This window comes from Plodia interpunctella, chromosome 29 (genome assembly GCF_027563975.2).
Source record: "Plodia interpunctella isolate USDA-ARS_2022_Savannah chromosome 29, ilPloInte3.2, whole genome shotgun sequence".
NCBI lineage: Eukaryota > Metazoa > Arthropoda > Insecta > Lepidoptera > Pyralidae > Plodia > Plodia interpunctella.
In genome coordinates this window covers 2278018-2296857 of record NC_071322.1, presented here as the reverse complement: position 1 = coordinate 2296857, position 18840 = coordinate 2278018, and the positions used below count along the sequence as shown (strand labels likewise).

The following is an 18840-nucleotide window of genomic DNA, read 5'->3' as shown; positions in this document are numbered from 1 at the left end:
AATTATGCTACACTATATAAAGGACTTAATTAAAAGTAATATAGTTTTCTATTGTACAATATGTAGTCACAATTTACTAAACTGACTTTAGTGGCCACCATGTTCGGTTTAGTAGATTGTGGCAACTGTGTCCAATATAACAACACAATACTTTTTAATGCAGTCCTTTGTTTAGGGAAGCATAAATAGTCCGAGACATATATTTAAAATTTGCTTCTGTTTAAAATAAATTGATAAAAATTTGATGGATGTCCCAGTGTGCGCTCGGTACACTCTTAAACCGGTATGGTCTCAAACTCTCAACGGTTAAGATAAGACTACTGTGGACAAATTCAAGAATATTACATTTCATTATTATTTTCAAAATATTTTTGGAATGTTTTTTTTTTTTAATTTGCATTTTTTTTCACTACCCTCTTTGACACTGCGATATGCACATTTTGCGTCAGAAATTATACGCAGCATACATAAAGTGTAAACATTATTTTGTACTAGTCTTCCTAAGCCCGCCGACCTTGTGCACAGCGCGCATGTGCGTGGTGAGCGGGTACGCCTGCGTGAACGTGGCCGAGCACAGCGCACACGCGTACGGCCGCTCGCCCGTGTGCGTGCGGATGTGGTTGTTCAGCACGCGACGCTCCTGTTTAAATTAAAATAGTTGACATTGCAATTTTATAAAATTTTTCTGTACTATCATTATCTTTTACCTATGTCCTTACTAACAATTGTGAGACATCCAACAATTGTGAGACATGGTTACTTGAGTAAACAAATTCATTCATACCATACACCGCAGGAGTAAAAATTGCCACTCTCTCAAAATGCCCTTTCTGCAAAATGTTGCAGTTGCATCACAGAATATATAAATTTGCGTATCGATGGTAATTACAATGTAATATGTCAAAATTCGTAGAACGAACGTTTAGTATACTTAGTTTTTCCTGTATATACAGGAAAAAATACTATGAATATTATAAATACGAAAGTTTTTGAGGATGTATGTTTGTTACTCTTTCACGCAAAATTGGACGGACGCACTACTGGACGGATTGTTATGAAATTTGGTACACGGATAGAGTGTAAGCTGGAATAATACATAGGGTATTTTTTATCCCGAAATTCCAACGGGAGCGAAGCTCCGGGGCGCAGCTTTAATTAATATTACATGAATTGCATACTCACCGAGAAACCTCTTCCGCAGTGAGGACAAAATTTATTTTTCACCGGTTTAATTTTGTCGTGGAACACAGACTTGTGACGGCGCAGCTGATAGTTGTTCAGGAAATACTGTTCAAAGATAAAATTAACATTTATCTTAATTTACGACCTTCGTAGCCTAATCCTAACTAATATTATACATGCGAAAGTAAGTTGTTTGTTTCCTCTTCACGCTCTATTTACTCAACCAATCTTGTTGAAATTTTACATACACATGGATGGTAGGTACCTTTCATCCCGGAAAAATAACAGTTTCCGTGGGAAATTTACGCAGGCGAAGCCGCGGGCAAAATCTTGTATGGCATGAATAAAAATATTTCACTGTTTGCTGATAAAATCCCAACTAATATTATAAATGCAAAAATAAATTTGTTACTCTTTCACGCAAATTCTACTGGACGGATTGTTATGAAATTTGATACACGGGTAGAATATAAATTGGAATAACACAATTGACGTGTTTGGAGCAAAGGCTGCGGTGAAGATTGTCGCGCCGCTTCTTCTTCACCTGCGCTTTGGAAGTCGGCAGTAGACTTAGTTTTAAGTAATTTTTTTACGTCAATAAGTGATGTAAGTTTATATGTTAAATATACATTGCAACTGGAAATCGAATTTTGTAAATAAAATTAGTTACATACCTTTGCACACATTTCACAATAGAAGTTGGTCCGGTCCGTATGGAAATAGCTGTAGTGGTACTTCATGTTCATCTTCTTGTTGAACAGCTTGTTGCATTCCGGACACGGGTACCTGACAAGAAAAAGGTGATTTTTAATTATTTACTAGCTGCGCCCCAGGGCTTCGCTCCGGTGGGAACTTCGGGATAAAAAGTACCCTATGTGTTAGTCCGCGTTATATTCTACCCGTGTAGCAAATTTCATAACAATCCGTAAAGTGGATTTTGCGTGAAAGAGTAACGAACATACACACATACATCCTCACAAACTTTCGCATTTATGATAATATAATATTATTAGGATAAAAAGAAGTGTCGGGTCTGTCTGTATGAATGCGATAAACTGAAAAACTACCAGACGAATTTTTATACGGTATTCACCAATAGATAGTGTGATTTCTGAGGAAGGTGGAAGCCGTTGCTGGGCAGATTTTGATGAAATTTTGTATATATATAGTTTACAACCCTAGGACCGACAACGAAAGCTAATAAACAACAAAAATATTTTATAAGTTTACTGTCAAATTGATTTTTAACGAATTATATTTTTTTGCCATTGCAATACCAAATCAATCGTGACCATTATGGTCACGATTGGTTGATAAACTTCCAGTGTTGCCAGCCATGAGGATCAGCAGCGCCTTCATTTATTTTGCCCACTTTCTTGTCAGACTATAACTGGCCGACGACGGCCGGTCATAAAATCAGTCGAATCTTCAAAATTGAAAGGTTATTTTTATGCATTTTCGCTGGGCTAGGGGCGTCACAGCCAAGAATGACTCACTTGACATTGCTCTTAGGGTTATGTTTGACACTACTCTTCAAATGCCTCTTGTATATGAGCACGTTGTCAAACTGCATGTTACATTCCACGCAGAAGGCCTCTTCCGTCCTTGTCTTCACGTGTTGCTCGCGTATGTGGTTCTGTTTCGTGTGGTTGCTTTTAAAGGTTACGTTGCAAGTTTCACATTTGTGTGGCAAGTGTCGCATTCTGAAATATATATATATTTAATAATTCAAACCGCGATTACACTAGGAACAGTTGAAGCGGTGGTGGACCAGTGGTAAAGCGGTGGTGGACCAGTAATGATGCGGTGGTGGACCAGTGGTGAAGCTGTAGTGGACCAGTAGTTATTCAAGTTCAGGTCCGAATCCTACTTTCGATACATGGGGACCTTTTGATTGACAGGCGAGCGACTTAACCACTGGTATTAAAAATAGTATTTTAACCATACTTTGGAATAAGACGAGATTTAAAAAAATCATGAGTAACTCACATAATATGCTTCTCAATAAGGTGTTTATTTGACGTTTTCTTGCCGCAGTGATCACATATAAACTCTCGGTGCTTTTTGCGATGGATTATCACTTCTTTTGCATTGCTAAAATAAATAAAAATTGTATTTAAAAACTTCACTTCACTTTTTAATTTTATGGCTCCATCGTTTGGCCAAACGATGATTTTCCCAATGTCAAGTTTGAGAAAGACACTGTGATTAGCTAAAATATGTCTTGTCAATTTACAATATTTGACACTAGCGGCCCGTCCTGGCTTCGTTCGGGTAATATTATTCGTTGCAGCATTTAATCAGCATCTCCAATGTGGGTTGACGTCAAGCATGTGGCTGGTCGTAAAACCACATGGACGGAATATAGAAAGGGACTCGATCAAGTTTTGCATATTGATAATAACTTTTGCATATTTCATTTTCCATGCATTGAGCGGCGGTACCGATGTAAGAGAGTAGGCGGTGCCGCGTTTCCAACCCGTTTGCCTTTACCCCGCGTATCGTCACATTTTTTTTTTTAGAGAAATGTTAATAGGGTAACTACTTTTCTGTTTAAGCTCCGAATAACCACAAATTAAACTTAAAAATTTCAAGATTATCCCATCCCGTCTGTTTGGTCCTACTATCGCATTTTCCGAAATTTTATATGGTTCGTTCGTTAAAAATGAGTAGATACAGCAGATAGTAGGACCAAATGGATTGTTTTCTCTGTTTAGTCCTACCGATAGAACTATATGGATTAAATGAATTTCTCTCGAGGCAATTTTCGAAAGAAGAAATTTTTGAGCGCAGACAATTTCTCACTGGCAAATTTTTTGTGAAACGTGAAAATCTAGGATAAAAAAGCAATAGAAGGCAAGTTGCTCACCTGAACTGTTCCCCGCACTCCTTACAAGCATATGCCTTATCGTGCGCATGTCTAACATGGGTATGCATATATCGCTTTGACAGGTAAGTCTCCCCGCACACTCTACACACATATTTGAACTTATGTTGCTCATAATGTATGTCCATATACCTTTTGTCTGTGAACTGCTGGCGGCATACCATACACTCGCTTTGAGCGTACCTCTGAAGAACACAACATATCCAAAATTCCATACTAATATTATAAAGGCGAAAGTCTGTCTGTTACGCTTTCACGGCTAAACCGATTAGATGAAATTTGGTATGCACATAGTTCAAGAACCCCGTTCATACATAGGCTACTGTTTTTGACAAAAACCAACCTCTAAATGACTTTAATGGGGGGCGAAAATGTGTATGAAAATCATGTACATTATTAATTACTAGCGGCCGGTCTCGTCTTCGCTCGGGTAAATCCATAACAAATTATAGACAAACACTCCTTTGGAATCGCTCTATTAAAAAAACTCGCATCAAAATCCGTTAAGTACTTTTAAAGATCTAAGTGTATACTTAGGGACAGCCAGACAGACAGCGTGAAGAGACTTTCTTTTATACTATGTAGTGATTAAAAACATAATAGTTAATATAATACCGACCCTATTGTGAGTAATCATATGTGCCTTGTATGTGGTTAGATTTGAAAACCCAGATATACACAGCTCACATTTATATTCCATTTTCACATAATGCTTCATGTTCTTCTCCTTCTCTCTTAGCGACATCAATTCTGGCATTTCTATAGCTACCTTGTCATATATTTGACTAACAACAGGCGACCTATATTCGGCCGATCTTTTTACTCCGTCTGTACTGTTATACACAATGATATACGGACGACCTTGATGTTCATTCTTTGGTTTCTTAACTTTCTTCTTCTTTTTCTTCGTCTTCGGGACATCAAAACATACTAAATCACCATAACGATCGTCATCATCGATTTCCCCTTTGAATTCTGTGTCTATGTCAAATAGATTGTTTAAAATTTCCTCATTGATGTCAATCTTCTCTTCTTTTATAACGTCGTTGATAATTTCTGTTTTGTCATCGGGAATATTGTTTTCGCAATATATATTGACATAATTTGAATCGTAGCTTTCCTTCTTTATTGATTCAACTTCGATAACCTCACTAGGTTGAGTAAACTCTTCTTCAAAATAATAGTTTATATTTGTTTTTAAAACTATTTGTAGGCTGGACAAATTGAAGCTGGACTAAAAATTAAATAGTTGTTAATCATCAAATCAATTTCATATACAAAGCTAAAATAGCATACAAATTTATATAAATTATTTTCTTAATTTATAAATACTAAAAGCTAGTTCCTACAACTAGCTATTGCCCGCGGCTGCGCCTGTGTGGATTTTTCCGCGAAAGCAGAAAATATATGATTTTCATACAAACTTTCACCCCTCCAATATAATTGGGAGGTTGATTCTTGAAAAAAAGTAGCCTATTTTTGAAATTGTCGTTTTATAACTAAGTTTCGCGCAGTTTTATAACTAAATTTCATCAAAATCAGTTCAGCAGTTATGCCGTGAAAGCAGAACAGACTTTCTTTTTTATAATTTTAGTATAGATTTGATTTTAAGGAAATTTAAGAATAATAGTGACTGCATAGCCAACTTCACAAATTATAATATTTATTAATAGTAAAAGCCTTTAGGAAACCTGAATACAATCTGACACACATGTTAGAAATAACACACTGAATAAACGAGAGCTTACATGGGTGGTTCTAAGAGCGTTTAGACCACTCCAGCCTCGCTGTCATTACCATCTGTCAATTTTCTAAGGAAGGAATCATTTCAATTGAATCATTCATTAAGGAAGGAAATAATTCATGAAATTTACATTACGGTAGTGGTAATGACAGTGCAGTCACAGCTGTCCAATCACTCTGAGAAACACCCACATACAAGGCCAAATAATACAAAATACACAAACTAAAACCATATAAGGAATGTGCTAATGTGCGTGGGCTATCATTAGTGTTTATTGAATTGTACCTTACACAGTAATCAATTAAATTATCCTATTTTCGAAATAAGCAAAGTACTGGCACAATGTTATAAATGTTTAATTTTTTTTAAATATTCTTTATTAAAAAAAAATATGCGACAGCAATGAAGCGCTACACACACATTCAAACAGTCATGAAATTCACCCATAAAGGGTAGCTAGGAGAGAATACTTTTAGCGCTAAGCTCACCACAACTATGTTTGGAACAACAAAGATGAATAAATAAAACAATTACTTGGTTCAGTTCATTATCTGCTGTCGTGCCAGCAGTTTTAAAAAAACTTTGTGCCTTAATCACTTTAACCCGAAACTTTTCTACTTTTTGAAGTACCATCTGACATTCCCAACATAACAAAACATCCTGGAACAAAAAAAAACATCATTATAACAAGGAATCAAGTAGCATTCATCATCATCATCTCTCTCATGGTTGCATTCACGGCTGTTTTACTCTGAGTAAAAATAAACATTTAAAATATTGAAGATTTGGCTGTGATCTTACATCCATCCGCCTGCTTGACGTTAGCCCTCTTTGGGCATGGTACCTCACATGGTAGCTCATAGGCAATAATAGCTTATTGCCTATGAGCTACCATGTGAGGTGTCCCATAATCGCATTATATGATATCCATGGGAGGAAGTGGAGAGGTCCTATTCCTGTGTGAAACCACAAGCCATCCATTTTACCTCCTAAGGCACGACCCTTGCCTTTCAACTGATCCATTAATGTTTTAACTTAGCTTTCCTTTCATTGTAATAAAAAAGAAATAAACATTATTTTAGTTAAAGAACTTATTTCAATCTTTTGCCCACATAAATTTTAATGGAAAGCAATAATATAACAACAACAACATTTAAATAAAAACAGATTTGTGTGTGTATTGTAGTGTTCATATTATTTTGGTAAGATAAATAATAACATTGCATAGGTAGGTACCTACCCCAGTTTTGTAAGCAGCTCTCAACTTAGGACATATTTTTGTAAATAAATCTAGATATTTCCCTAATGGAGTCAGAGTCCTGTCTGAAGATAAACAAACTTTGCACATCTGATAGTTATATACTGCTTTATCAATAAATATTTCTTCCATGATTTTTACACAGAAAACCTGCAAATTGTAAAATGTTAATTTGTTTTGTATACTTTACTCATCATTCATCTCAGCTCAGTCATTCATTCACTTTGATTGAGTGGCAAAGTGGCACATGAGTGGCATGACGGCAAGCAGTGGCACTGACACTGACCTCATCGCCTCAGGCCAAGACCTCATCGCATTTAGATAATAAAAAAGAAATCTTTGGCGATAGATATCTAGTAGGTACTAGATAACACAGGAAAAGAAGAAAAATGCTGAGTATCGTCGTAGTACGGAGCACGAGTGTCCCGGTCGATAGTCGATAACGTCATGTCTGTGGTCGATAGTATCGTAGGTAATGATACCTACGATAGATACGATACCTACCATGTAGGTACTGTTGTACGAAGTACTTAATAAATCCATGGTATCATCACAGACATATTTTACAGCTGTTTGTTCCTGAAAAAAAGCAACGGGTCTACCAACCATATAAAAACCGTTCATTTTATCCTTTATTCATTTCCATTCAATTTTGACATGGCGTCACGTCAATCGTAGTTCTATGTTTTGTGCAGCACAGCAACTATTGTTGTTAAAAAATGATTTAATAACCCCATGATTATGTTTATGTGACAAAGATTAAATATTAACGTAGAGCAATTGCCAATAATAACGTAAATTGACAATTCCTAGCTGTAGTCGCGTACAAAATGACGACACACGATGTTGCAGTAATCCACCATCAGCAAATGCACCATGAGATTGAAGTTCCCGTTCTAAATATAGTGGGTTTAGTTCCTATGCATCATCAGGCTCAAATAATACACGAACAACCGCAACAGCCACAATCGCAGCCTCAGTTAATACAGCAACAACAACAACAACCGCCGCCCGAACAACACATCCCAGAGCCTCAACCGCCTCCTCAACAGCCACATGAACCAAACCAGCCAGTACATGAAGAACGGAAACCGAAATTGGAGAAAAAGAAAAAAGAAGCTATAGACGGCCAAGCGCGGGAAATAATTTTCAAGGTTATAAGATTTTTCGAAAGTGAAAAACAAAACAGAGGCTACGCATTCCCAGTTGAGAATGTTGTTAAAAGGGCGTGCGCCGCGACTGGCCTATCGGAAAGCACCATAAAAAGAATTAAAAGGGACGGTTTGCGTGCCGAAGCGACTCAAACAAAAATGACAGGGCCAAAGAAGAAAAGAATTAGAAAAACTAAAGTCCAACTGGATTACTTCCAATTGTGTGCGTTAAGAGGTATTGTGAACAGTTATTCAAATAGGAAAGAAGTGCCAACTTTAGGGAAAATATTAGCTGCGGCTAAACACGAACTCAATTATAGAGGTGGAAAGGAATCATTGAGGCTTATACTGTTGAATAAGCTTGGTATTAAGTTTAAAAAGTGTGAAAAGAAAAACAAGAAACCTGCCGAGCCTACTCCACAGCCCATGCAGATGCCCACTCAGATGCAACATCCTCAAATGCAGCAAATGAAACCAATGGAGAACCAATGTGTTTATACTAACCTCATGCCGCAAGTCCCTCCTGTATCATATTAGTTTAGGTTTTAGAGGTAATAGGATGATAGCAATCAAATAATGCCTTAGATAGGCTATATGCACAGACCTATGTATAAGTTTAAAATAAAACTGTAAATACAATTCTAATGTAGATTTTCTACATCTTTGGATTTATGAAGTCTCAGACATGAACATAATTTATCACGATACCCAAGGGGCTAACTCTTCATCATGTATCATGAGAGAGAGTGTGATCAGGTTTAGTGCTCTGAATTCAATATGTTAATATAACAGGACAATGTTCACTTTGAGTGGAACTTTTTGCTGTATAATCTTTCCAAAATCAATCTAAATGATATTTCAATACAGCTCCCTATTGTGCTAATGACTTCTGCTGGATTACAGTTGAACCTCATAGTTCTGCTTTCTTTTATTGTTCCAGTAGTAGGTATCTGGATCAAAACTGAGCAGTTATCATTGCTGTAGTCAAAACAAAAAATTTCAAAGATAGACTCGTAACCAAAACCATAAAAAAATGCAAATTCAATTTAGTAAATTTATTTATTAAATTGAGGTTCAAATGCAATGTGACCGTATTAGCGGATGATTTGAGGGCGAAATCCGGAATGTCCAAATTAAGTTAACAGCAATACTTTTTATATGAATGAATGAAATGAAATCAGACCTGATTTAGATTATCCCCTATACAGCTGCAAAAACCGCATGAAATATCATCCAGTAGTTTTCGAACAAACAGACTGACTAAAATTGTAAAAAAGTTATAATGGTTTCTATTAGCCCCATAAAGACCCCCATAATTATTATTCTACAATATCTCCTATGTACAGACATAGCCCATTTACAGTTTTATTTATGTAAATTCTAATTTTCATTATTTGTCACTGAAAGTTTTAAAAGTGACTTATAGAACTGCCCTGCCCTAATCGTGAATCTCATGGAATATTATCATCTGTATATAGTTTCTCCATTATTTTATTCAAATTATTAAACTCATTTAATCATTTCAAATTGTGTTAGACATTTTTTAATAATTAGGTATGACACAGAAATTATTGATTTTTAATTCATTATGTGTAAATACCAATAACGAAATACCTAAATGATAAGATAGATACTTTGGGCAGAACCTAGATGCGAAAGTAACATTCACTTTTAGTAGTCCTTAGCTTTGACCCCTGTAATTAATACGAAAATCTTAATGAGCGCCCTTTTTAGAAGTGTTAAACTTGAAACTTCTCATAAAGGTTCTACCCAGAGTATCTTACCATGTCATATGTTATATAACACCCTGTATTGTTTTGTTAGAATAAAACACATTGAAGGATTTTTCTTGGGTTGCTTTATTCTCTTATAAGTTATAGATGTCGCATTGTTTATTTGTAGATTAGGTTTTTCGGTGTGATATTTTGTTTAGATTTTGTGCAAATATCTGGATATCAATGTGTCTTGTGAAAACAATTTTAAAGATTAAAATTTTTAAGTAAAATTTATACATGCAAACAAAAATTCTGAGCAAATCACTTACTAGGTACCCTGTTTTAATTAAATGTATAATTTGTTTATAACTTGTATGTATTCTGCCACTGGGGGTCTACCATGAAACATAAAACACATAGCACCTATTGCGTCCACACACTCTTTTTATTTACACGATGGGTACATATATGGGGAAAAGGTTTGTATGCTTCGTGGTAGGCCTTCTGAATGTGGTCGCGCCACCTCGTTCTCGGGTGAACGTCATGATGGAGGTACAAAGTCATGGATCGATCGATTACGAGATCGAATATACGTTTAGTACCATAAATCTACTATTTGCAACTTTATAAAAAAAATGTTGTATAATTTTTTCAAAATCTTGGCCCCTCTGTTCTGACGCAACGCCTCAGCCCTTCTTGGCAGAATGAACTTCTTGGCGAAAAATCATGTTGTCTTTGCCTAGAAACAAAATGGCTTTTTAAATTTGCTTTTAATTTCAAATTATGTCTATTGTGCCAGTGTAAAAATAATGAGTTACATATTGTTTTTCTATTGTTACAATGATCCCTTTTATGTGGCAATCTGTAATAATATTTATATGTAAAGATGGTATATTTTTGTTCATTATATTAATGATAAATTATGAATATATGATGTAAGGCTGAATATAATTATGTATATTATACTTATTTTAGTCAAATAAAACTAATTTAAGTTGTAAATATTTTTTTATTCACAACAAATGGAATGGGTACAACTATCTTAAATTTTGTACATTTATATCATAAATTTCCATTTCAAAAAACTCTTGCACTGTGCCCTAATTTAACTAAAGATATATTAATTTAATAAAACCTAATTTTTGGAATTGTACACACTCATGATATGGTATATTATTAAATAAATAATATTGGACTTCACCATGGGTAATATGGCCATTTGATATAAACTTAAATTATTATTAAGACAAAATTTCCTCAATACTCAATTTGCACTGCAAATGCAAATGGAAATCTTTTACAGTAAATAAGACCAAAAAAGCCAAATAGTGCATTTACATAGGTGAAGTCCTTTAATCACGTGATTTTTTTAGTATTGTTAACCAACACCCACTTGAAGGTACGTATGTCAGCATAGTAATTCGTCTAGACTGGATACCTAGTACGTTTTCGCTCTCAAGGAAAATATCAATATATAAATTAATATAATAAAATATAGAAAAATCTTGTGAAATCAATCTGGGCTGATGTTTCATTTCACCAAATACTTTTCTATCAACATGGTGAGGTACCCTTCCCCACTCAAAATCACGTGTATTTTTAGTACCTTTAAATAAACTACATAACTACATTTATTAAAATATTGAGTAGGTATGTATCGAAATGATAAATTATATAATAATATCACACTGTGGTTTTCGGTTTCAAAATAGGGTGTTTGACGAAAAAAGAAATACACGTGATATGTTTCTACACTCCCCTCTCCCTCCTAGATCACTATTTCGTGATTTTTGCTGACCCCCTGCACCCCTTTCGAGCCTCACGTGATTAGTGGACGACACTTATACACTTTCCACGAATGTTACATATCACTTAACAAACAACCCAAACAAAACAATGCTTCATTGGAAAAAAATACTCAATACATAAATTCAATTCTGCTTCCAAATCTCTTTCATCTGAACACTTCTATTTCAGTCATAAAGCGTTGAACCCCAAGGTGTTTTCCTACTTTTCTCCTTCACTTTGTACGGTCGGCATCCCAGTCAGACCATTGTGCATGAGTCCAGCATCTAGCGCAATTTTACCATACGTTAAAAAAAAAACGCCGGTGCGCGCACGCCTTAAGGCAAGATTCCACCATTAATAACTTGGTTCGCGGCGTCGAGGAGCAAGTTTTTGTGCTGCGTTTTGGCGTGCGTGCGCATGGCGACCCTCTGCGCGAACGTGGCCGGGCAGTGCGGGCACGAATACGGCCGCTCGCCGGTGTGCGTGCGGCGGTGGTTGTTTAGAATTCGATTCGTCTGGAAATTTAAGGCGTTAAATTTATAATTTACGTATTAATTCCACCATATGTATATGATCTCTTTTTTTAATTATTTTGTTTTAAAGTAAATTTAAATGCGCATGTCATTGAGAATCCGCAACACCAAAGAGGTGCTTAGTTACTGTCGTCAGACAGGCCGGTCGTAAAACCACAGCCGAATTTTTAAAATTTAAAGCTATTTTTTTACACCGGGCTTTAGGCTCCACAGCGGGGAATTCAACTGGGCGATGAGACAGAGAGATAATTAGTTCAAAATCTCTCATACCTGAAGCGTTTTCACAGTTTCTTACTCACTAATTGCGCGTGGGAGCCCAGGGTCCGCAACTTATATTATTAAATTAACACAATCCACTCACATTGAATCCCCTGCCACATATATCACAGAATTTGTTCTTCGGCTTTTGTTCCTTCTCGTGTGTGTACTTCCTGTGGGTCTTAGCTGAATACGCTGAGCAGAATGTCTGAAACATATTGTATATCCCACCAGATGGTAAGCGGTCACCACAGCCTATGGACGCCTGAAATGCCAGTGGTGTCTACACACGCGCGTTGCCTACTTTGCGACTTAAATTGTTTTTGGTAATTTTATAAATCACTAGCTGCGCCCCGGGGCTTCGCTCCCGTGGGAATTTCGGGATAAAATCCTGTGTGTTATTCCAGGTTATTTTCTACCCTTGTACCAAATTTCATAACAATCTGTCCAGTAGATATTACGTGAAATAGTAACAAACATACACACATACATGCTCACAAACTGTCGCATTTATAATATTAGTAAGATTCCAACAATTTTTAAAATACATTTTATAACTGAAAACAAATTCAAAAATCAGTTTTTTTAAAAATCCGAACTAGAAAAATATATATATAATTTTAAATTAGTACCCTATCAATGGGCAACATTACTATGCATACTAACCTTATTGCAAATATCACATCTGTGTTTCGTGTTCTTCCTGTGCACAGCCAACACGTGGTTGGTCATTCGGATCTTTCTAGAGAACACCTTGCCGCATTCCGGACACGGCACGCTGGAATGAAACATCAACCGACCGATCATTCATTTGTGTGCACCACAGGTTGAAATACGAAAAGAACCAAGTGCGAGTCGGACTCGTATCATCCTATCCTAACTTATAAATGCGAAAGTAAGTTTGTTTGTTACCTCTGCACGCTCTATCTACGGAAGCAATCTACTTGAAATTTTGCACACATGTAGTCTGAAGTGTGGAGAAGGACATAGGGTACCTTTCATCCCGGCAAATTAACGCGGGCGAAGCCGCGGGCAAAAGCTCTTTATCTATAAAACGGCAAAAAAAATACGTTTTTTTTGTATTGAAGCTTCCTTATTAACAATATTTTTCTTATTGTTTTATATTATTATAGTGGTTCATAATATTAATTGTGTTTCTCAGTATATAACCAGCGATAAATCACGAGAAACAACCAGCTAACAGATATTCAAATAAACGCCACAGTTTTAGTGTAAAATCTAATTTAAAACAGACTTACAATCTTAAACTGGAGTGAGAAACAATGAGAAACATTAGTAAAAACTCACATCTCGACCTTCGGCGGCGTGTGTACCGCTGGACTCTTCAAATGTCTCCATATTTAAAACAGACTTACAATCTTAAGCTTAAGTGAGAAACTATGAGAAACATTTGTAAAAACTCACATCTCAACCTTCGGCGGCGTGTGTACCGCTGCACTCGTCAAATGTCTCCTATATTTATACACACTAGGGAATTGTTTGTTGCACTCCACGCAATACGCCAGTTCTTGTCTGTTCTCGCAGTTTATGAACTCCGGGTGGTTCAGACGGTAGTGGTTCTCGAGGTTGTGGTATGTTGAGTACGTCTTGTTGCAGACCTCGCACGTAGGCGGCATGTGGTGACGTCTGTTGAAGTCAATTAATTCAGATTTTAGTACATTACTTTATTAGTCATCGCTCAAATGAGATTTTTTTAGTTATTGCTTTAGACATGGATAGAAATAGTGATGATGGCGCTAATATACGGGTTTGCAGAGTCTCCTAATAACGGGTTTACACTAAAACTTGTATTCGAAATAAAAAAATATATTAAGACAAATCACAGACAGATTGAGCTGGACCCAAAGTAAGTTCGAACCTTGTGTTATCGGATACTAACTCAACGATACTATATTTTATAAGAAATACACATATATTTAAACATCCAAGACCCGGGCTAATCAGAAAAAGATCATTTTCCATCATGACCCGAGCGGGGATCGAACCCGGGACCTCCCGGGTTCAGAGGCAAGCATTTTACCACTGCGCCACAGAGGTCGTCAAATATATGTCGGTAAATACTAGGTTGATATAAAATGAACTCACTTGTAGTGAGTTTCGAACGATTTCCTCTTGATGAAAGTCTTCCCGCAATCGTCGCAGACCAGACGTTCGTGCTTCGCCTGGTAATGCTTCTTAAACTGCTTCATCGTACTGTAACAGTTTTAATGAGATTCATACAGTTGATCGGCGGCGTTGCTAAAGGAGCAGCCGCCAGCGGCGACAATGCAGTCAGGGTTGTCACAAAATATGAACAAGTTTTTTACAAAAATGTAATTTTTGCCACAAGCTTTTATTGTCATCAGAGATCTTGTGCCATTTAACGCCTGACAAAAAACCCATGCCCGTGCTATAAAGGGTTGAGAAGTATCCTCGTTTCCGATCCCGTCTGCACCATCAGGACATGCTGATTATAATGTACAATACATTACATGGAAACTGAAGCGACGTGGGAAATTTCAGATTTAAACATCTGTAATATCCATACATCTTAAGATGAATTTAAACTTGAATAAATAAATGTCAACTCACCAAAACTGATCATTGCATGTGTTACACATAAATTTTTTGGTGTGCGCAGAATCAATATGATACACGACCGCTTTGTTCGACGGCGAGGTAAACCCACACAGAATGCATTTGAAATATTTGTTATGGTATTGCGACCAATGATCATCCAACAGTTGCCAGTCCGAACATGATTTTTTGCATTGTTTACATACAACTCTGCCAGTACGCTGAAAAATTATCTTATTTGAGCACGTTCCCGGTTTCTTCCTCAGCCGTTGACTGTCGGAGCCCAGGGTCCGCTTTCCTACTTTTTCGTCTCTACTTCGCACGGTGGGCATCCCTAGTTGTAGAAAATTATCCACCTATTTTTAGTTGTGTAATCAATCCATACTAATATTAAGATTTGTATTTTTTTTTTGTTTGTAACTCAAAAACTTCGCCGATTTCGATTAAAATTGGCACAGAGATAGACGCAACCTTCAAAAGTAACATAGGTTACATTTTTATTATGGTTTTATCCGAGCAAAGCCGGGGCGGGCCGTTAGTAGGGCGACCGAGCTCGCTCGGAAAATCGATATTTATATATTTCCCAGCAATTTTAATGAGCATTCTAGATGATTAAATTTTAAAATAATTTCGAAAACACAGACTACAAAATGTATTTTTCATATTAAAATCTACTTACATCCATATGTTTGAAAGTAATATGTCTTTTAAGGTCAATGTCCCGTCTGTATGCCATTGTACATTCTTTGCACTTGTATGGTCGATCACGCTTCATTCCCGGACGGTTTTCAAGCTGTTCTTTCTCCAGCAACTCGTCGATCTGATCTACCTGCAACGTGAGCCTCCCACAATACCTTTTTATATCCTCGTCAACATTCCCATTACTTATTGTCACCTTATCCATATATCTTGCAAAATAATTCGACTCTTTTCTCTCCAATATTGGTGGTTTATAATCTACATCAATATTTTCTTCGCACATTTTTCTCTCTTGCTGACACTTTCTAGTTGGCCGCGTACTGACATCAGTTCCCTCTGTGCTATCATTTTCAAATTTTAAATCATCATATAGATCATCAACTAACTCTTCTTTGATATTCACATCTGTTTCATTATTTTCTTCAATGATATTGGCTAACTCCACTGGAACTTCATATTCTAGTTCTGTGTCACACGGTTTTGATTGGTTCTCGTCATAACATATCATGCGATCGTAGGAATCTTTTCTCGTGATCAACAATGTTGATAATTTTTCCTGTGTCTCATGCTGAAAAATGGTCAATGTATATAAGTATATATAAAACTCTTGCATTACTGAGTGACTGACTGACTGACAGACAATGCACAACCGACACTAGTGGGCGTAGAAAGCTGAAATTTGGTGTGTAGGTTCCTAGGACAGTGTAGGGGGACACTTAAGAAGGGATTTCCTGAAATTCCCACGGGAAACGAATTTTTACTCACATATAAATTGTTATATATTTTCTATTTTGTAATTGTGATAATATTTAAATTAATATGTATATGTATTATGTATGTACAAGTGTGTATGTATTAAGTATATACAAGTATATGCGCTAGCCATATGTTTTTAAGTGTTTGAAGAAGTGATGCTAAAAAGGGCTAGATAGCCTAGATAAGGGCGTCGCGCCCTCGAGCAGGAGCAGGTACAGGTGGATTTACCGTCGCCGGGTCAACGCCACAGTCATTAATATATGGCAATATGCTGAAGCTCTCATTTATTAATATTTTCTTACCATAATGTATACAGTCCTATTTATTATACAGTGAAAATGCATTGAAATGTTCTTACCACAGTGAAATATGTTTGTTGGAGTACATGCTGAGCCCGTTGGATTCGCTTTTTAAACTTGCATATCTTCTCCAAAATGGCTTTACATTCCCAGCAGAGTAAAATTTTGGCATTCTAAAATTTGGCATTTTAAATCAACATAAATAATAATTCCCTGGTGAACCACTGTTACACCATTGCAGGAAGAATTACATATGAACATAGCTAACATAACTTAAGTGTACTAACAAATTTTGAGTCTTGGTTACTGGAATAAAAAACAATTTCAGTAATTCATTCATAAAATGCTTTCTACCTAAAGTTGTAATTGTGAAAGTCTGTCTTAATACTGTTTTTTAAGAAATTTGCTCTAATAAATAACATAAATAGTTAATCCAGTCCACAAAACATATACCTACTTTACAACTGCAAATACAACCAGGATAAATATCTTATTGTGCATTCCGAAGCATGGATCGCAAGATAATTCACTTTTAGTCACCCATCCAATAACTGACTATCGTGAAAATGTCTTAGCCGCAGGCCTAGTGCGCTAACCACTGTGACATTGAGTTCCTCATATAATGTATTATTATTCAATTAACTAAATAAGTATATTTTGTGTACTTACACCCACTTGTTGTTCTAGTAATGTGTAGAATAAAGGCACATGACACTTCAATATATTCAATTGCCGATTGGAGCTTAAGCACCCATAACAGACGTCATTTTTGTTCAATTCTACTTTCACTGAGTACATTTCGGAGTACTGTTTGTCTATCTTAGAAGGAAATAACAACATTCATGTAGTTTTGTTATGTTGATCACACTTTTTGTGACTCATATTGGTTTTTAGCTATTTAGGTTAACGATTATTAGCTACTAAACTGGATCAACTTCTGAAGTGCTTCCAGAACACATGTAGATCATAAGTGTAAGTTTTATAAATCATCTCTTCGCACTTTATGAATAAAACTTCATGAAAACCGTATAAAGATCATGAAAGACGAACATTGCGAGCGAACAAACAATATAACTAATAACTATGCAATATAATGTGAAGTGATGTGAAGCTTGTGACAAGCGTGACAAGTGACAATCAAGAATAAATCTTTTTTTTTTGTTTATTCCCTCGTTTTATTGAGGAGGCAAAGGGTACTAGCCCATACAGCCAAGTCTTTTGTATTGAATATCTATATATACCTATAAGAGTGGCTAATATCCACTGAAGAAGAAGGCATAAGCCAAGTCTGTAGTCAAGAATAAATGAAATTGACAGCCAAGCAGAAGTCAGTACATGGAGTCAATAGGTAGATTCATTGGTACATCTGTCAAAGCGAAAGATGATCGCCATCCCTAACGACATTGCTAACGACAACTCAAGACATTTTTTTTATGGTGGAGAGGAACTGCGATGGAGCCACGAAATTAAAATCCCCCGCCTTTCAATATCCATTTCGCTACAACTTTTAAATGGCTGAACCAATTTTATCTAACATATCTATGAACCACCGCATGAAAATTAGCTATCAAATAAAAAAAAAATCGCATCCAAATTGGTTCACCTGTTGAATAGCTACGGTGTCACGTACACAGGCAGACAGACACACTTAGCGGTCCAACATATAACACCCCTCTTTTGCGTCGGGGGTTAAAAAGGGTTCCAGGTTCGATTCCTAGTTAGTATGGTGTAGTTCACCAAATCGTTAACTTAGATTTTACTTAATTTAGTAAAATAACCTCACTCATGCGTGGCAATTGTCTGACTGGGGCTCGCAGACCATGCGAATTGTAGAAGAAAAAGTAGGAAAGCACATCCTATGGGCTCTGGCACACTCTCATGGCTTACAGAAGCAGCCGGGAAAACACTGATGAGAGAGAACCTCGCATCTGAACATTAGCATTAGTGTTACATGGTTATTAAGGCTGTTCAGCACTTTTTCAGGTGATTTAAT

At 36.4% G+C, this 18840-nt stretch overlaps 2 protein-coding genes across 2 annotated transcripts; one reads left to right on the top strand and one right to left on the bottom strand.

Moving 5' to 3' along the window:
• Positions 1-59: 59 nt before the first annotated feature.
• LOC128681927 (zinc finger protein 808-like) lies at positions 60-17976 on the bottom strand. The gene is made up of 18 exons (XM_064436911.1): positions 17517-17976; positions 16907-17020; positions 15773-16360; positions 15109-15314; positions 14623-14730; positions 13942-14163; positions 13183-13294; positions 12620-12724; positions 12068-12240; positions 7054-7255; positions 6348-6473; positions 4689-5303; positions 4052-4254; positions 3172-3276; positions 2679-2885; positions 1857-1968; positions 1183-1287; positions 60-640 (listed from the first exon to the last, which is right to left on the bottom strand). The coding sequence occupies exons 1-18, from the start codon at positions 17685-17687 to the stop codon at positions 482-484; spliced, it is 3633 nt and encodes a 1210-aa protein (XP_064292981.1). The 5' UTR covers positions 17688-17976; the 3' UTR covers positions 60-481.
• On the top strand, positions 7344-10939 carry LOC128682076 (putative mediator of RNA polymerase II transcription subunit 12). The gene has a single exon (XM_053766558.2). The coding sequence runs from the start codon at positions 7902-7904 to the stop codon at positions 8757-8759; it is 858 nt and encodes a 285-aa protein (XP_053622533.1). The 5' UTR covers positions 7344-7901; the 3' UTR covers positions 8760-10939.
• Positions 17977-18840: the final 864 nt, after the last annotated feature.

What these genes read in the sequence shown, in the direction of transcription:
- LOC128682076 (XM_053766558.2), top strand. Translation starts at nt 7,902, where the DNA reads ATGACGACACACGATGTTGCAGTAATCCACCATCAGCAAATGCACCAT.
- LOC128681927 (XM_064436911.1), bottom strand. Translation starts at nt 17,687, where the DNA reads ATGTTGTTATTTCCTTCTAAGATAGACAAACAGTACTCCGAAATGTAC. An exon ending in AACCCTAAGAGCAATGTCAA is followed by an intron (nt 1,969 to 2,678) that starts GTGAGTCATTCT and finishes TTTTCTTGTCAG; the next exon opens with GTACCCGTGTCCGGAATGCA. An exon ending in ACTGCGGAAGAGGTTTCTCG is followed by an intron (nt 641 to 1,182) that starts GTGAGTATGCAA and finishes TAATTTAAACAG; the next exon opens with GAGCGTCGCGTGCTGAACAA.